This window comes from Carcharodon carcharias (genome assembly GCF_017639515.1).
Source record: "Carcharodon carcharias isolate sCarCar2 chromosome 27 unlocalized genomic scaffold, sCarCar2.pri SUPER_27_unloc_3, whole genome shotgun sequence".
In the NCBI taxonomy this organism is placed as follows: Eukaryota; Metazoa; Chordata; class Chondrichthyes; order Lamniformes; family Lamnidae; genus Carcharodon; species Carcharodon carcharias.
In genome coordinates this window covers 1,026,698-1,041,978 of record NW_024470646.1, presented here as the reverse complement: position 1 = coordinate 1,041,978, position 15,281 = coordinate 1,026,698, and the positions used below count along the sequence as shown (strand labels likewise).

The 15,281-nt window shown below is 44.0% G+C and overlaps 1 protein-coding gene across 7 annotated transcripts in view; it reads left to right on the top strand.

Moving 5' to 3' along the window:
* LOC121273921 (zinc finger protein 229-like) overlaps positions 1 to 14,945 on the top strand; it is a 32,419-nt gene extending 17,474 nt beyond the window's left edge. For 2 of the 7 annotated variants that reach the window (XM_041181046.1, XM_041181051.1), the window contains one exon: positions 3,153 to 5,952. In XM_041181046.1, the coding sequence (XP_041036980.1) occupies positions 3,518 to 4,948 (1,431 nt within the window). In that variant the 5' untranslated portion in view covers positions 3,153 to 3,517 and the 3' untranslated portion in view covers positions 4,949 to 5,952. Of the gene's footprint in view, positions 1 to 460; positions 695 to 903; positions 1,008 to 3,152; positions 6,117 to 13,761 lie in introns of those variants that run through there. The other 5 variants (XR_005942123.1, XM_041181045.1, XM_041181047.1 and 2 more) reach the window with 5 other exon arrangements.
* The last annotated feature ends 336 nt before the right edge of the window (positions 14,946 to 15,281 follow it).

The following is a 15,281-nucleotide window of genomic DNA, read 5'->3' as shown; positions in this document are numbered from 1 at the left end:
GTGGTTTGGAAACTCCTTTACAGGAGGTTAGAAGGGTATGATTTACACACAGCAAACTCAAACCCAGGGAAATGTTTTATCTCTTTAGACTGACCTGCTGAAACACAGTGAATTCACACTGGGGAGAGGCTATTGAGCTGCTCACACTGTGGCAAGAGGTTCACGCATCATTCAACCTGCTGGGACACCAGCACATTCACACTGGTGGGAGACCTTTTAAAAGCCCAGAGTATGAGAATTGCTTTAAAAGGCATGGAGAACTGATGTCCCATCAACATGTTCACACTGACAAGATTACAGTTTAACTGCTCCAACTGTGGGAAAGGATTCACTCAGTTGTCCCATCTGCAGACACACTAGTGAGTTCACACTGATGAGGCCTTTTATATACCTAGGCTGCGGTAAGTGCTAGAAATGTTTCAGGGAACTGATGCCTTAGGAACATGTTTGCACAGACGAAAGACCATTGAGGTGCTCTCACTGTGGAAGATCAGCCGCTACCTCGCCGTCATCTAGCCCCGCCCCCTCCTCCTATTGGTCTCGAGCTGCCGTCAATCATTTTGAGTTGGAGCATGCGCAGTCCGGGGAAACGGACGGTAAGCGAGCTCGAGAGAGCGGATTGAAAATGTGGGTTTTAAAAAAACTGAGTTCGGATCCAGATCTGAAAATAAACCCATGAACACAGATAGGATCGGTGGGTGTTTTTCTGGGGGGGGCTTCATAAACTCATGGTCGACCCCAAACCCTCAAAAAGGAGCCACTAGTCCTGGGTTTGCTGGGTGCTGCGGCCTTGCCTCATCAGCAAGGCCCGAGTTAACAGCCGCCATTTTTATAGAGGGCAATCAATTGCGGAGCGCATGCGTCATCGCCATCTTTTTTAGTGGCAATGAACTACAGGGCGCATGCGCAACCGCCTCCTTGCGGCGTCAAATGAGCAACAGGGATTTCATTCCCAAGGGAGACATTCATACAATGTGCGGTACTTCGAGATCAGCAACAAAAGAAATGTAAACCCACAGTCACTCAGTAGTACAGAACTTAGATATTGCTGAAAAAAGACATGTTGAAGTTGTTTTAACTGCCAGACCTGCTGAGTTTTTCCAGGTGTTTTTGTTCTGGATTTCCAGCATCCACAGTTGTTTGCTTTTATTGAAGTTGTTCATGATGTCCTCATCTGGACAGATGCAAGAATACAAAATTTCAAAGCAAACAACAATAATACTGCATGAGGAAAGGGTGGTGATTGGTTGGCCAGCCAGCTCTGATTGGTTAAGCTCTGTCATGGAGAATGCACTAGGGAACGATCATCCCCCATGCTTTTGTTTAATTTTGTCCAGAACCAGGGGACACAATCCACAATAAGGGGAAGCCACTTAGGACCGAGATGAGGAAAAATATATTTTCTCAGAGGGTTGTGAATCTTTGGAATTCTCTAACCCAGAGGGCCGTGGAAGCTCAGTCATTGAGTATGTTTAAGGTAGAGATTGATAGATTCCTGATTAACAATAATCAAAGTGATTATGCGAATAGTGTGGGTAAAAGGCATTGAAGTGTTCGATCAACCATGAATTTATTGAATGGCGGAGCAGGGTCGGTGGGCTAAATGTCCTCCTGTTTCTATGTTCCTAATTCAACAAAAGGCCCCAAGCCTGGACATGATCCTCCTGCCTGTAGAGGACAGGTCCCTTTGTATGAATATATGTAGCTTCCAGCAAGTGTAAGTGAGCCACATTATGAGCCCGACTGATAATCTTTGAAATTTGGTGTTCTTGCATCTTTCTTGGTGAGTACAAGATAGAAAGTTTTGACAGGATGTCTCTTTTTTTACAATACTCGAGTGTTTTAAAGGAGGAAAGTGAGGTAGACAGAGGGAAAGGTATAAGGAAAGAATTTCAAAGCTTGGGAACAAGGGAACTGAAGTTCACTAATGGTGGGGCGATTAAAATAGGGAATGTACAAGGCCAGAGTCAGAGTAGTGCAAATATCGCAGAGGATTTTGGGATTGGAGGAAATTACAGAGATAGGGAAGGCTGAAGCCATAGAGGGAATTAAAAACAAGGGCGAGAATTTTAAAATCAAATTGCTGCTTGACCAGGAGCCAAGGCAGGTCAGGAAGCAGAGGGGTGTTAGGGGAACGGGACTCACTGTGATTGAAGACACAGACAGCAAACAATTGGATGACTTAAAGTTTATGGAGGGTAGAATGTGGGAAACCAGCTAGGACTGTGTTGGAATAGTCGAGTGTGGAGGTAACAATGGCAGCGATGAGGGTTTCAGCAGCAGATGCACTGAGACAGGGTGAGGTCGGGTGATATTACAGAGGTGGAAACAGGTTCACTTTAGCTACTCTCTTTCCTTTTATATTCCTGTGGAAGCTCTTTATATTTGTTTTTATATTTCTTGCCAATTTACTTTCACAATCGATTTTCTCCCTCTTCATTACCTTTTTAGCCATCATGAAGTTGGGTGATATTATGGAGTTGGAAACAGGGGATCTTAGTGATGGCACAGACATGAGGTCAGAAACTCATCTCGAGATCAAATATAATCGAGTTTGTGAACAGACCTGTTTAATCCCAGACTGTTCCCAGGGAGCGGGATGGAGTTGGCATCTGGGAAATGGAAAACAGTATCTTCTGTCTTCTCAGTGTTTAATTGGAGTTAATTAGTCATCAGGAAGAGAAACAGGAACCAGAATGGGCAATGAGACTGATCCCGGGTTTAACTTAGCTGGAGAGGGAGAGAAGGAAGTAAGGAAACCCTGGGAGGTTTGGAGAAACAACCTTCACGATCACTCATTAAATCTCCACACAGTAAGTTTTGGACACAAGGTTTTGGACACAGTTTTGGACACAGCTATTCTGTATGGTTGGTCAGGGGGCTTCAGATTAATGTTTTGTCATGAATAATGACAGAAGTGAATGATCAAACATATTGTTATCTCCAGTTATATAAGGTTGTTTAAAAGATACAGAAATAATTATCCAGAACTCTTTGGATTTCAGTACAGGGAGGAGGAAGAATGTGTGCGACTGGGATTTGCAACTTTGAGTAAACAAGAGAGGAAAAAATGGTCCATAGAAACTAGAATTGTGTGTTCTGAATTTCTATCCTGTACCGACAGTGATGACTTTTGTAAACTCCTTTTACAGGGTATTGGAAGGGGACGATTCGCAGACAGGAAACTCAAACCAAACATTACATCAAGATCTGACAGAGTCACTCAATTCATTAGGACCTGGATATCATCAACTTTTGAATGTGGAAGGAGAAATGTTTGTCTGTTCTGTCTGAGGGAAAAGATTTCAAACATCAGTGTGTCTGGAAAAGCACCGAGACACACACACACCCGAGTGAGAGTGTTCCAGTGAACTGATTGTGGAAAGAGCTTTGACCTGTTACACAGCCTGAAAAACATCACGCCATTCACAGTGGGGAGAAACTGTACACGTGTTCTCTGTGTGGACGAAGCTTCAACTTATCATCCAACCTGGAGAGACACAGGGATACTCGCACCATGGAGAAACCGTGGAAATGTGAAGAATGTGGGAAAGGATTCAATTACCCATCCCAGATAGAAAAACATCGACGCAGTCACACTGGGGAGAGGCCGTTCGCCTGCTCCGAGTGTGGGAAGGGTTTCACTCAGTCATCCCACCTGCTGAGACACCAGCAAGTTCACACTAAGGAGAGACCATTCACCTGCCCTAAATGTGGAAGGGGATTTACTACATCATCCGACCTGCTGGCACACCAGCGAACTCACACTGGGGAGAGACCATTTACCTGCTCTGAGTGTGGGAAGGGATTCACTACATCATCTGACCTGCTGACACACCAGCGAATTCACACTGGGGAGAGACCATTTACGTGCTCCGAGTGTGGGAAGGGATTCACTCAGTCATCCCATCTGCGAACACACCAGCGAGTTCACACAGGGGAGAGACCGTTCACCTGTTCCGAGTGTGGGAAGGGATTCACTCAGTTATCCCACCTGCTAACACACCAATGGGTTCACACTGGGGAGACGCCGTTCCCCTGTCCTGTATGTGGGAAAGGATTCACTAGGTCCTCTGACCTGCTGAAGCACCAGCAGGTTCACACCGGGGAGAAACCGTTCAGCTGTACTTCCTGTGGAAAGAGATTCAGGTCTTCATCCAACCTCAATGTGCACCAGCGAATTCACACTGGGGAGAGGCCGTTCAGCTGTACTTCCTGTGGAAAGAGATTTAGGTCTTTATCCAACCTCAGTGTGCACCAGCAAGTTCACACTGGAGAGAGGCCATTCACCTGCTCCGAGTGTGGAAAGGGATTCACTCAGTCAGCTCACCTACTCACACACCAGAGAGTTCACACTGGGGAGAGGCCATTCACCTGCTCTGTATGTGAGAAAGGATTCACTCGGTCCTTTGACCTCCTGAAACACCAGCGAATTCACACTGAGGAGAGGCCGTTCAACTGTACTTCCTGTGGAAAGAGATTCAGGTCTTCATTCCATCTCACTGTACACCAACGCATTCACACTGAGGAGAGGCCATTTAGCTGTACTTTCTGTGTAAAGAGATTCAGGTCATCTTCCAGCCTCAATGTACACCAGCGAGTTCATACTGGAGAAAGACCATTCACCTGCTCCGAATGTGGAATGGGATTCACTCAGTCAGTTGGTCTACTGAGACACCAGCGAGTTCACACTAAAGAGAGGCCGTTCACCTGCTCCGAGTGTGGGAAGAAATTCACTCAGTCATCCAACCTGCTGACACACCAGCGAATTCACACTGAGGAGAGGCCGTTCAGCTGTACTTCCTGTGGAAAAAGATTCAGATCTTCATTCAGCCTCAATGTACACCGGCGAGTTCACACCGGAGAAAGGCCATTCACCTGCTCCGAGTGTGGGAAGGGATTCGCTCAGTCACCACACCTGCAAAGACACCAGCGAGTTCACAAGTGACTGCAGGAGTTGGATTCTGTTGTTATTCCTGATGTTCATCACATCCAGGGCTGAACCATGTTCATTCTGACAGTTGGGGTTTGTTTCTGCTGATAATAATCCCTGTAACTGGACTGGAGTTTAATATTCTGGACCTAAAGCTGATTGTGTTCTCGGGGCTGCAGTGTCCCTTTAAGAACCGCTGTCTCTGATCTTTCCCCATAATTCAGGATCTGAAACTAGTTTACAACAAGATTCTGAACTTTTACTTCAATCCTAAATTGATCTTTGGTACGAACTCTACAATTCAGTGCCTGAGAGGTTCCACTGATTAACATCTCCAATTAGAAAGTGCTGATTAATCTTTGCTGACAATTCTTACTGACTTGTACATTACTCACAGTGACACCTCCATTATCCATCAGAAAGAAGGGGAATGGGAATTGGTGGAGAATCGAGAGTTCCCAAATGTTACCCCTCCCGCCTGGTACAGAAATCCCCTCAGCATGGGAATGGAGACAAGTTCAATCCAACTAACGGACTGTAAGAAATCACTGTCTAATAACCTTATAACGTTTTCAGAAGTATATGGAATATTGAAGAAGTAGCTCTTACTTTCCCTCTCATGAAGAAAGCTTCCATAGCAGCTTGCTGGCTGACAAACACAGGACAGGCCTGTTATCTCTGCCAAGGACATGTCTCAAGCACAGGCCCTGAAACAAGACATTTCTAACTCTGATACAATTGGATCTCATGACCCATCTGTAAACCAACTGTCTGTGTAAAGGTTAAAACAGGCTTTTGAGAGCACAGAGATTTTGAAGTGATCCACACAGGCTTCAGCCCAATACCCACACTCAGGCTCACACCAGTTAACCATTCAGAGGAGACTGTCACCACCAGCTACAGAGACCAGCGCTCACTCTGCATCATCCGTCCATTTGTCCTCCAGGACCGGTAAACCGTTCTCACCTGTCAGACATCATATTTAAATTGTTGCTTCTCACTAAACTACTTTCAAATTGCTTCTGAGCTCGACCCCGTTTTTGGTTAATCTGTGACTGCCGAACCTAAATCTTACCAGCTGTAATGAAGAGGGCAGCTCTGGTCATCATATTTTAGAAAAAGATATTGAGTCACTGGATCAGGCCCAGAGCAGATTTATAATGATGATACCAGAAATGTGAAGGTAAATATATCAGGAAAGAATTGACCCACTTGGTCTCTTTTTTTTGAGAAAATAAGGCTGAGGTTACTCGAGGTTTTTAAGATGATGAGAGGTTTTGTTCGAGTGGATAGAGAGAGAACATTTCCTCTTGTGGGGAAGAGCATAACTAGAGACCATCAAAATAAGATAGTCAACAAGAAATCCAACAGGGAATTCAGAAGAAACTTCTTCACCTGAAGAGTGTTGAGAAAGTGGACTCACTACCACTGGGAGCGGTGAAAGTTTTTATTATTCATTCGTGAGATGTGGGTTTCAGTGGCTGGGCCAGCGGTTATGGCCCATCCTTAGTTGCTCTTGAGAAGGTGGTGGTGGTGAGCTGCCTTCTTGAACCATTGCAGTCCGTGTAGTGTAGGTACAGCCACAGGGTGAAGTGAATCATATAGCTTTTGTTTAGTTGGAAAAGGCGCAATGCTTGGATGTGTTTTTTTTTGCAAAGCACAGGGCCCTGTGTGTGAATATATGTAGCTTCTAGCATGTGTAAGTGAGCCACACAGTGAGTCTGACTGATAATCTTAAATTGGTTGTTTGTGTAACTCTTGGCACAATCAGGATTGTTTAGAAGGTGTTGTCCAATGATGGAATCACATCCAATATTATTTAAGGGGAAACTGGACAAGCACAAGAGTGAGAAGGGAATAGATGGTTAAGTTGATAGAATGAGATGATGAAAGACTGCCTAACCAGCATAAATACTTTCTATTTGCCCTCTGTTCTCCTTAATGTGCTCGATTCTCCTGTCCCTGTCATATTAATCACATCCAGATAGAGCACATTCTGCCTCTTGATGAATGCTGGGTAACCACGGCGCCATTGAGCTTATAAAAAATTCATTTATGGGATGTGGGATTTTCTGGCAGGCCCATCCCTAGTTGCCCTTGAGAATGTGGCTGTGACTTGGATGAAGGATTGGTGGGTAAATTGGCTGATGACACAAATATAGGTAGGGAACTAAATTGTGAAGATGACATTAAGGAGGCTGCAAAGTGACATAGATAGGTTAAATGAGTGGGCAAAGGTCTGGCAGATGGAGTGTAATGTGGGCAAATGTGAAATTGTTCATTTTGGCAGAAAGAATAAAGAAGCTTATCTGACTGGTGGGAGATTGCAGAGCTCTGAGGTTCAGAGGGATCTGGGTGTCCTTGTGTATGAATCACAAAAGGTTAGTTTGCAGGTACAGCAGGTAATTAGGAAGGTTAATGGAATGTTATTGTTTATTGTGAGGGGAATTGAATACAAAAGTAGGAAGGTCATGCTTCAGTTATACAGGGCACTGGTGAGACCACATCTGGAGTACTGTGTAAATACTGGCCACCTTATTTAAAGAAAGATATCAATGCCTTAGAAGCCGTTCAGAGAATGTTACTAGACTAATACCAGGAATGGGCGGGTTGTCTTATGAGGAAAGGCTGGACAGGTCAGGCTTGTATCCGCTGGAGTTTAGAAGAGTAAGAGGCGTCTTGATTGAAAGATATAAGATCCTGAAGGGACTTGTCAGGATGGATGTGGAGAGGATGTTTCTTCTTGTGGGAGAATCTAGAACCAGGGGTCACTGTTTAAAAATAAGGGGTCGTTCATTCAAGACAGAGGTGAGGAGAATTTTTTTCTCTCTGAGCTTTGAGTCTTTGGAACTCTCTTCCCCAAAGGGAAGTGGAAGCAGAGTCTTTGAATATTTTTAAGGCAGAACGAGATAAATTCTTGATTAACAAGGGGGTGAAAGGTTATCTGGGGTAGGCAGGAATGTGGGGTTGAGGTTACATTCAGATCAGCCATGATCTTATTGAATGATGGAGCAGGATCGAGGGGCCGAGTGCCTGACTCCTGCTCCTAACTTGTATGTTCGTATGTGAACTCCCATCTTGAACTGCTGCAGTCCACTATGATATTGCTGAATGCAAAATCATTTTCTGTGCTCCAATTATGATTGGAACCAAGAATGTGACATTATTGCTAATTGATACAGCAGCAAGTGCATGGGAGGGGAACAAGTCGGTGAGGAGAGGGAAAGAGGGAGATGGGTCAGGGTGAAGACAAAGGATTTTAAAATCAGCAACACAACCGGAATTTTGACAGAACTTCCTAACCCTAAGGTTTCCACCATATAGAGGGAGAAAGGTAGCAGATCCCCAAGTTTCCATCTCAGTCAGACACCATCCTGCCTTGGGCATATTCTCACTGCTCCCTCATTGCTGAGTGAAAATGGTGGAACTCAGGATTTTACCTCATGGCCTTGTGGGAGCACCTTCACTAGACAGTGGTTCACGAAGAAGCAGGCCCATCATTACCTTCTCGCAGGGTAACTGGGGATGGGCAATATATGCAATAGATTTGCTACCACTGCCCACACACCAAGAATGTAAAGCCTGTACAGAAATATTTGTTCCTAAAACAATACTATTTTTATAAACAGGACATTGAAACATAATAAACAGGAGCAGGAGTCTTAGAGCCTGCGACACCACTTAATGATCTTCTACTTCACCATTTTCCTGCACTAACCCCAATTTAGTTAAACTTCTGTAAGTATTCACAGATCCTCTGAGATTTGTAGATATCTTTTATTTCTCGAATTTCTCTCATTGTCTCTTACTTATCATTATAACTTTATTCATTGACCCGCCTCCTGTTTCCCACTCAATTTTACAAATCATTCATTTGCTTTCTTTCAATATTCTCTCTCACAAGCACAATCTGTGGGCTTGAGAGTCCAGTATCAGCAACATCAATACCTTAAGAAATATAAGCTGATTCGATTCTCTGTCCTCCACCACTTCTTATGTTGATCCATCAATCAGAGTAAACATGCAAGTCCCGTGTGTCCACAGTCACTTACACGAGGTCAGCCTGCTGGATGGAACCTCGGCCACCCTGAGCTTGATCTCCGGTGCCTCCAGTCCGACTGTCCCCTTACATCAGCATCCCCTCACTTTTATACCCTGTAGTGATCCAGCTCTGGCCCCTGACTCTTTGTCTTCTCTGCTGGGTTTTGGCAGGAAGTGAGGAAAAGAGAGCTGGAATTTCTCTAATCTGTGATTTACAAGGACACATTCCCTGGTTCCCAGCAGTTACTTTTCTTCAGAAATTTTCTCATTCTCTTTAAACTCCCCTGCCCACTGTTAATTCTGTTATTTCAGATAGTTTCACAATTATAGGTATGAACATCACACATTATAGTCTGGTCTATTGTGTTCCTCACTCTGGTTTCAGTTTATATTGTGTTTAATAACAGACAAACTCTGTCCTTTTCCCTGATCTGATTCGAGTTTCCAATGAGCTGATTCTGTACAATGGAATGTCTTATCAGTGTTGCCGTGGTGACCTGTCTGCAGTGAAGAGCCTGTTTGAGTTTCTCACTCAGACTAAACTTCTCTATCCCATAATACACATTATATCAGGCATTTTATTTCAATGTCTTTCAGCTGTGATACAAGGAGTTGAGATAAACAAATTTTTAAATGTGAAGGACAAGTTTAAAATGCTCTTTGAACTGTTACCCCACTTTTCTTTATACAATTAATTTGTAAATCATTGGTTAGGCTGCACTTAGAATATTGGGTCAAATTCTGGACATCTAACAGGAATGATGCAGTGGAAATGAAATTAAGAGGGTGCAGAAGAGATGATACCACGGATGAGAGGCTTCAGCACAAAAGGAGGCCATTGAGCCTTTGCCAGCTCTTTGGAAGACCAGTCTGAATAGTCCACTCCCCTGCTGTTTCCCCATGACCCAGTCAGCGTTTCTCCAATTCCCTTTTGAAAGTTACCGTTGAACCTGCTTCCAACAAACTTTCAGACAGAAATAAAAATTGTTGAAAAAACTCAGCAGGTCTGACAGCATTCGTGGAGAGAAAGACAGAGTTAATGCTTCGACTCCGTCTGACTCTTCTTCTTCTGACTGTCTTTCTCTCCACAGATGCTGTCAGACCTGCTGAGTTTTTCCAGCAATTTTTGTCTTTGTTTCAGATTTCCAGCACCTGCTTTTAAACTTTCAGACAGTGTATTCCAGATGATAACAACTGACTGTGGAATGAAATGTTTTCTCATGGTGACTTGTCTGCTGTGAAGCTCCTGTTTGAGTTTCTAACTTAATTCCAACTTCTCTTTCCCATGAGGAAAGACTGGAGAAACTGGGGGTATTTTCATTAGAACTAAGCAGGGTGAAAGGAGATGTGAGTGAGCAAGGAGTTCAAAACTGGGTCAAGGACATGGTCCAGAATATTACAGGCACTCCTTGTCCTTGTCTGGGGGAGAAGCTGATGGGTTTATCTCATCATCACTGAGGTGAACAACTATTGTCAGACTCACTTTCCAGGAAAATACAGCGCGGATTAGATACAGAGTAAACCCATCAGCCTGTCCCCTGGATACAGATACTGAGGGACAGTGAATGTCCGGGACAATAACATTTCTCACTCAGTCAGGTAGAAATTGATCCTGTATCTCTCCCCATTAATCCTGAGCTCCACACAGCTCGAATCCTCCTGTTTCCCTCCCTGTAACAACACTGAGCTAAAGCCAGCCCATAATGAGCAGGGCTCAGGGAGGATGGTTACTAGGCACTGCAGTGATGTCATAAAGCAGCGTCATTCAGCCCAGCTGGTCCTCTCCCTGTCCCTTTAAAGATGGAAAATGGACATCCTGTCTCCAAACACATCTCACCCTGTTCACACTGAGAATCCCAGGATGGAGAACTGGGACATCCTGTCTCCAAACACATCCCACCCTGTTCACACTGAGAATCCCAGGGTAGCGAAGTGGGACATCCCGTCTCCAAACACATCCCACCCTGTTCACACTGAGAATACCCAGGATGGGGAACTGGGACATCCTGTCTCCAAACACATCCCACCCTGTTCACACTGAGAATCCCAGGGTGGAGAACTGGGATATCCTGTCTCCAAACACATCCCACCCTGTTCACACTGAGAATCCCAGGGTGGAGAACTGGGATATCCTGTCTCCAAACACATCCCACCCTGTTCACACGGAGAATCCCAGGGTGGAGATTTGGGGCATCCCATTCTGAACCCATCCCACCCTGTTCTTTGGAGAATCTCAATATTTGGAAGGTGACAGCACGTTCAAGCGGTGTGGAGTGGAGAGGGATGTTGGAGATGTGCAGTAGTTTGCAGAGACGGTGGGGTGAAAGGTTTGTTTTTGAGGAGGGGGTGGTGATGGCAGATTTGAAGCAGAGAGGGACAGTACCTGAAGAGAGAGAACTGTTAACAGTATCAGGGAACATGGGGATGTTGGGTGATCAGCGGTTTAGTGGGAATAGGGTCGATGGAGCTGGAGGTGGATCTCATGCACAAGATGAGCACTGAGAGGGCATGAGGGGAAATGGGAGAGAAACTAAAGAAAGATGTGGGTTCAAGGTTTGGACAAGGGGGAGGTTTAGAGATAGTTTGTCCCGATGGGCTAGTGGAAGGGAGGGAAGCAGCAGAGGCAGCTGATCAGATTGTCTCAATCTTAGTGACAAAGAAGCTCCATGAGCTCCTCACACTTGTTGTTAGAGGTGAGGATGGAGGAGACGGGAGAGGGAGAGCCCTTCAAAAGAAACTAACTTGTCTCAGAGATATTAAAAAGATTCAGAACACTGTGTGTTGAACACAAAGCTGATTTATTTGACTTTATCCAGAATATTAACCTCTATACCTGTGCTGGAGTTTATTAACAACAGCAGAAGCAGATCCCACTGAACATGGTTCAATTCTGGATGTGAGTAACAGCAAAATCCAATCACTTAAGTTACTTGAGAACCCGCTGGTGTGATATCAGGTGGGATGATTGAGTGAAACCCTTTCCATACTCAGAGCAGGTAAACGGCCTCTCCCCAGTGTGACTGCGCCGGTGTACAGTGAGTTCAGATGATGTCTTGAATCCAGTCCCACAGTGAGAGCACCTAAATGGTCTCTCATCAGTGTGAACACGTTGATGGCACATCTCAGGTTCCTGGAACTTTTATAACACTTCCCACAGTCTGGGCATTTAAAAGGTCTTTCAACAGTGTGAACTTGCTGGTGTGTCAGCAAGTGGGATGAATCAGTATATCCCTTCCTACACTCAGGGCAGGTGAATGGTTTCTCCCCAGTGTGACTGCGCCAATGTGTTTCCAGCACAGGTGGGTAATTGAATCTCTTACCACAGTCTCCACATTTCCACGGTTTCTTCCCATTGTGACTGCATTTATGTTCTGACAGGTCAGATAATCGGCTGAAACCTCGTCCACACACGGAACACATGTACGGTTTTTCCCCACTCAGAACGGTGCTTTTTCCTTCCATGTTCAAAATCCAATGATATTCACGTTATGATAAATTGGGCGACTGTCAGATCCTGATGTGGTTCTTGGTTTCAATTTCTCAACTACAAATCCTCCCCTTCTAATACCCTGTGAAATTGATTTAAAACAGGAAAAAAAGGGAGTGAGAGAGATCCCACAAAAACACAAAGGCAGGTTGTGAAATTGAGCTGAATGAATCTGGGAATTTGTGGGGCCAGCACTAGGAAAAAGTGACCATGAAAACTGCTGGATTGTCATAAAAAAACAGCTGTTCACTAATGTTCTTCAGGGAAGGGCTTGAGGGAATAATGGTCAAATAATACAGCATTAAAACAGAATATTAGGTTAAAAGTTACTCTGGGAAAATTCAAGGTAAAATATATTTTAACAGGGGCCAAATCTAGCTCACAAAAGCAGAGAGGTAAATTCCCCTCACAACAAAGGTGAGTTTACTGATAACAATGGGATTCTATAGTTCTTGCTAGAACACTGACACTAACACAAGCTACAATACTGGCTCTGATAAAAATAGCAAAACAGAGAAATGAAATACTTGGCCCCAAGTTTTATTATCTCACTGGACAAAATACCTTGACTCAGCAACATTGACCATCAAGATTGTTATGGGAAGTCCAGTTTTCAGGAATAAATTCAAAATAACATTTCCTAGAAATTGAATGGGCACCCTCATTATAATATAATGGTCCTATCACCAAATATAGGATACTAATTAGAGATGGTCTGTTGGTGATCATATGGAAATCTTCCATGCTACCATTAACTATACAACCCCAACATTCATTATAAATATCTCAACTCAAACTTGAATCTTTAGATTTTTCAGGGGGATTTCATTAGATTCTCATAGATTGACTTTGGAACTGTTCTCAACATAGAGAAACCACATACTGGGGATGAACAAAATATTACTTTCATATTTAATAGGTATCCTTACTTATTCTTAGAATTCTTATATCTGTAACAAGCAAAGTTAAAATTTTGGATTCTCTGACAGAAATAAGGATTAGCTATATTTTCTTTTTGGGATTTATTTGTTTTCCTACATTATTCTCTTTGTATAATCACCATACTTTCTAATAATAATAGATCCTTAAAAACATATTCTTAAAACTTAATCTGTCTCACCCAGTCTTCAGTATCACACAGTAAACCCAACTCCTATTCCCTTGACGGTGGGGAATATTTACTGAGGAGTTTAACCCGGACTCTTACAATATTCAGGAAAGTTACAAGCTAGCTAAAATATTATTGAAATTTAGGCTGTTGGGGGGAGAGTAAAACTCTCGGCTGGTTTTCTTCCTTTAGCTGGCAGCAAGTTGGATTCACTGGACCCAATGACGTGTTCTTGAGTCAATCTCCTTGCTGAAGTTGAGAGAAATTTATGAAGCAATACATCTGTTATCTCCAAGAAAAGGGAGATAGGATTGAAAAACATCACAAGGAATCATGCCACTCCATCTGTGCCTACACAAGACTCTGGATTCCACAGGAGGAGAGAGAAAAAGAGAGGCAGGGGATGAAGGAGAAAGATTTCATACATCTACAACACAACCACAGCATTGACAGAATCTCCCAAAACCTCAACCTTCATCACTGAGAAGGACCAGGGTGTATTTGAGCACCGTCAACTCCAAGTTCCTTCCAAGTCACACACAGTCCTGACTTGTCTCACATCCAGTACTGGCCGAACAGAAATTTCCTCCGTTTAAATATTGGGAAGACTAAAGCCATTGTCTTCAGTCCCCACTACAAACTCCACTCCCGAGACACCGACTCCATCCCTCTCCCTGGAAACTGAGGCTGAACCAGGCTGTTCACAACCATATACTGCATCATCACTTGAGATCACCCATTTCCACCACAGTAACATCGTCCGACTCCACCCCGCCTCAGCTCATCTGCTGCTGAAACTCTTATCCATTTGTTACCTCTAGACTTAACTATCCTAACGCACACCCAGCTGGACCCCCACATTCAACCTCCCTGTAATCTTGAGGTCATCTAAAACTCTGCTGCCTGTGTGCTTACTCGCACCAAGTCTTGTTCACCCATCACCCCTGTGCTCACTGACCCATAAAGGCTCCGGGTTAAGAAGCATCAGCATTTTAAAACTCTCAACCTTGTTTACCTGCATGGTTGGGATCATCCCTGTTTCTTTAATCTCCTCCAGCTATACACACGTCCAAGATCTCTACACTCATCTAATTCCAACCTCTTGAGCATTCCTGATTTTAATCACTCCACCAGAGGTGACCGTTCTTTCATTTGCCTAGGACACAAGCTCTGGAATTTCCGCCTTAAACCTCTCTTACTCACTTTCCTCCTTCAGATACTTCTTAAAACCGATCTTCATGACCACTTGTCCTAATATCTCCTTATGTGGCTCAGTGTCAAATGTTAGTTTGTAACATTTGTGAAATGCCTTGGAAAGTTTTATTATGCTTCAAGGCACAATATAAATATAAATCACTGTTGGTAACTTGGACATATACCGTTGTTCTGTCTCATCAATAAGACATTGTAACTCAAAGCGTGAAGCAGTTTGATGGACAAGTTGTTCGCATTGTCATTGAAGATTCCAAAAAATTGCCCCCAACGAAGATGGCGGCCGGGCATGCGCAGGATATTGCCCCCATAAATATGGCGGCGGTGCGCGGCATTACTCGGTTCAAACGATGGAGACGATCCCTCCTGTTATAAAGAAGTTTTTTTTCGGGCTTTGCGGTTTACAAATCACGTTTGCGAAGCCTCTCCGCCGCCGGATTCATCGCTCCCCCCGCCCCGCCATTCACTCACTCACTCACCTACCTTGCGGATCCGAGAAA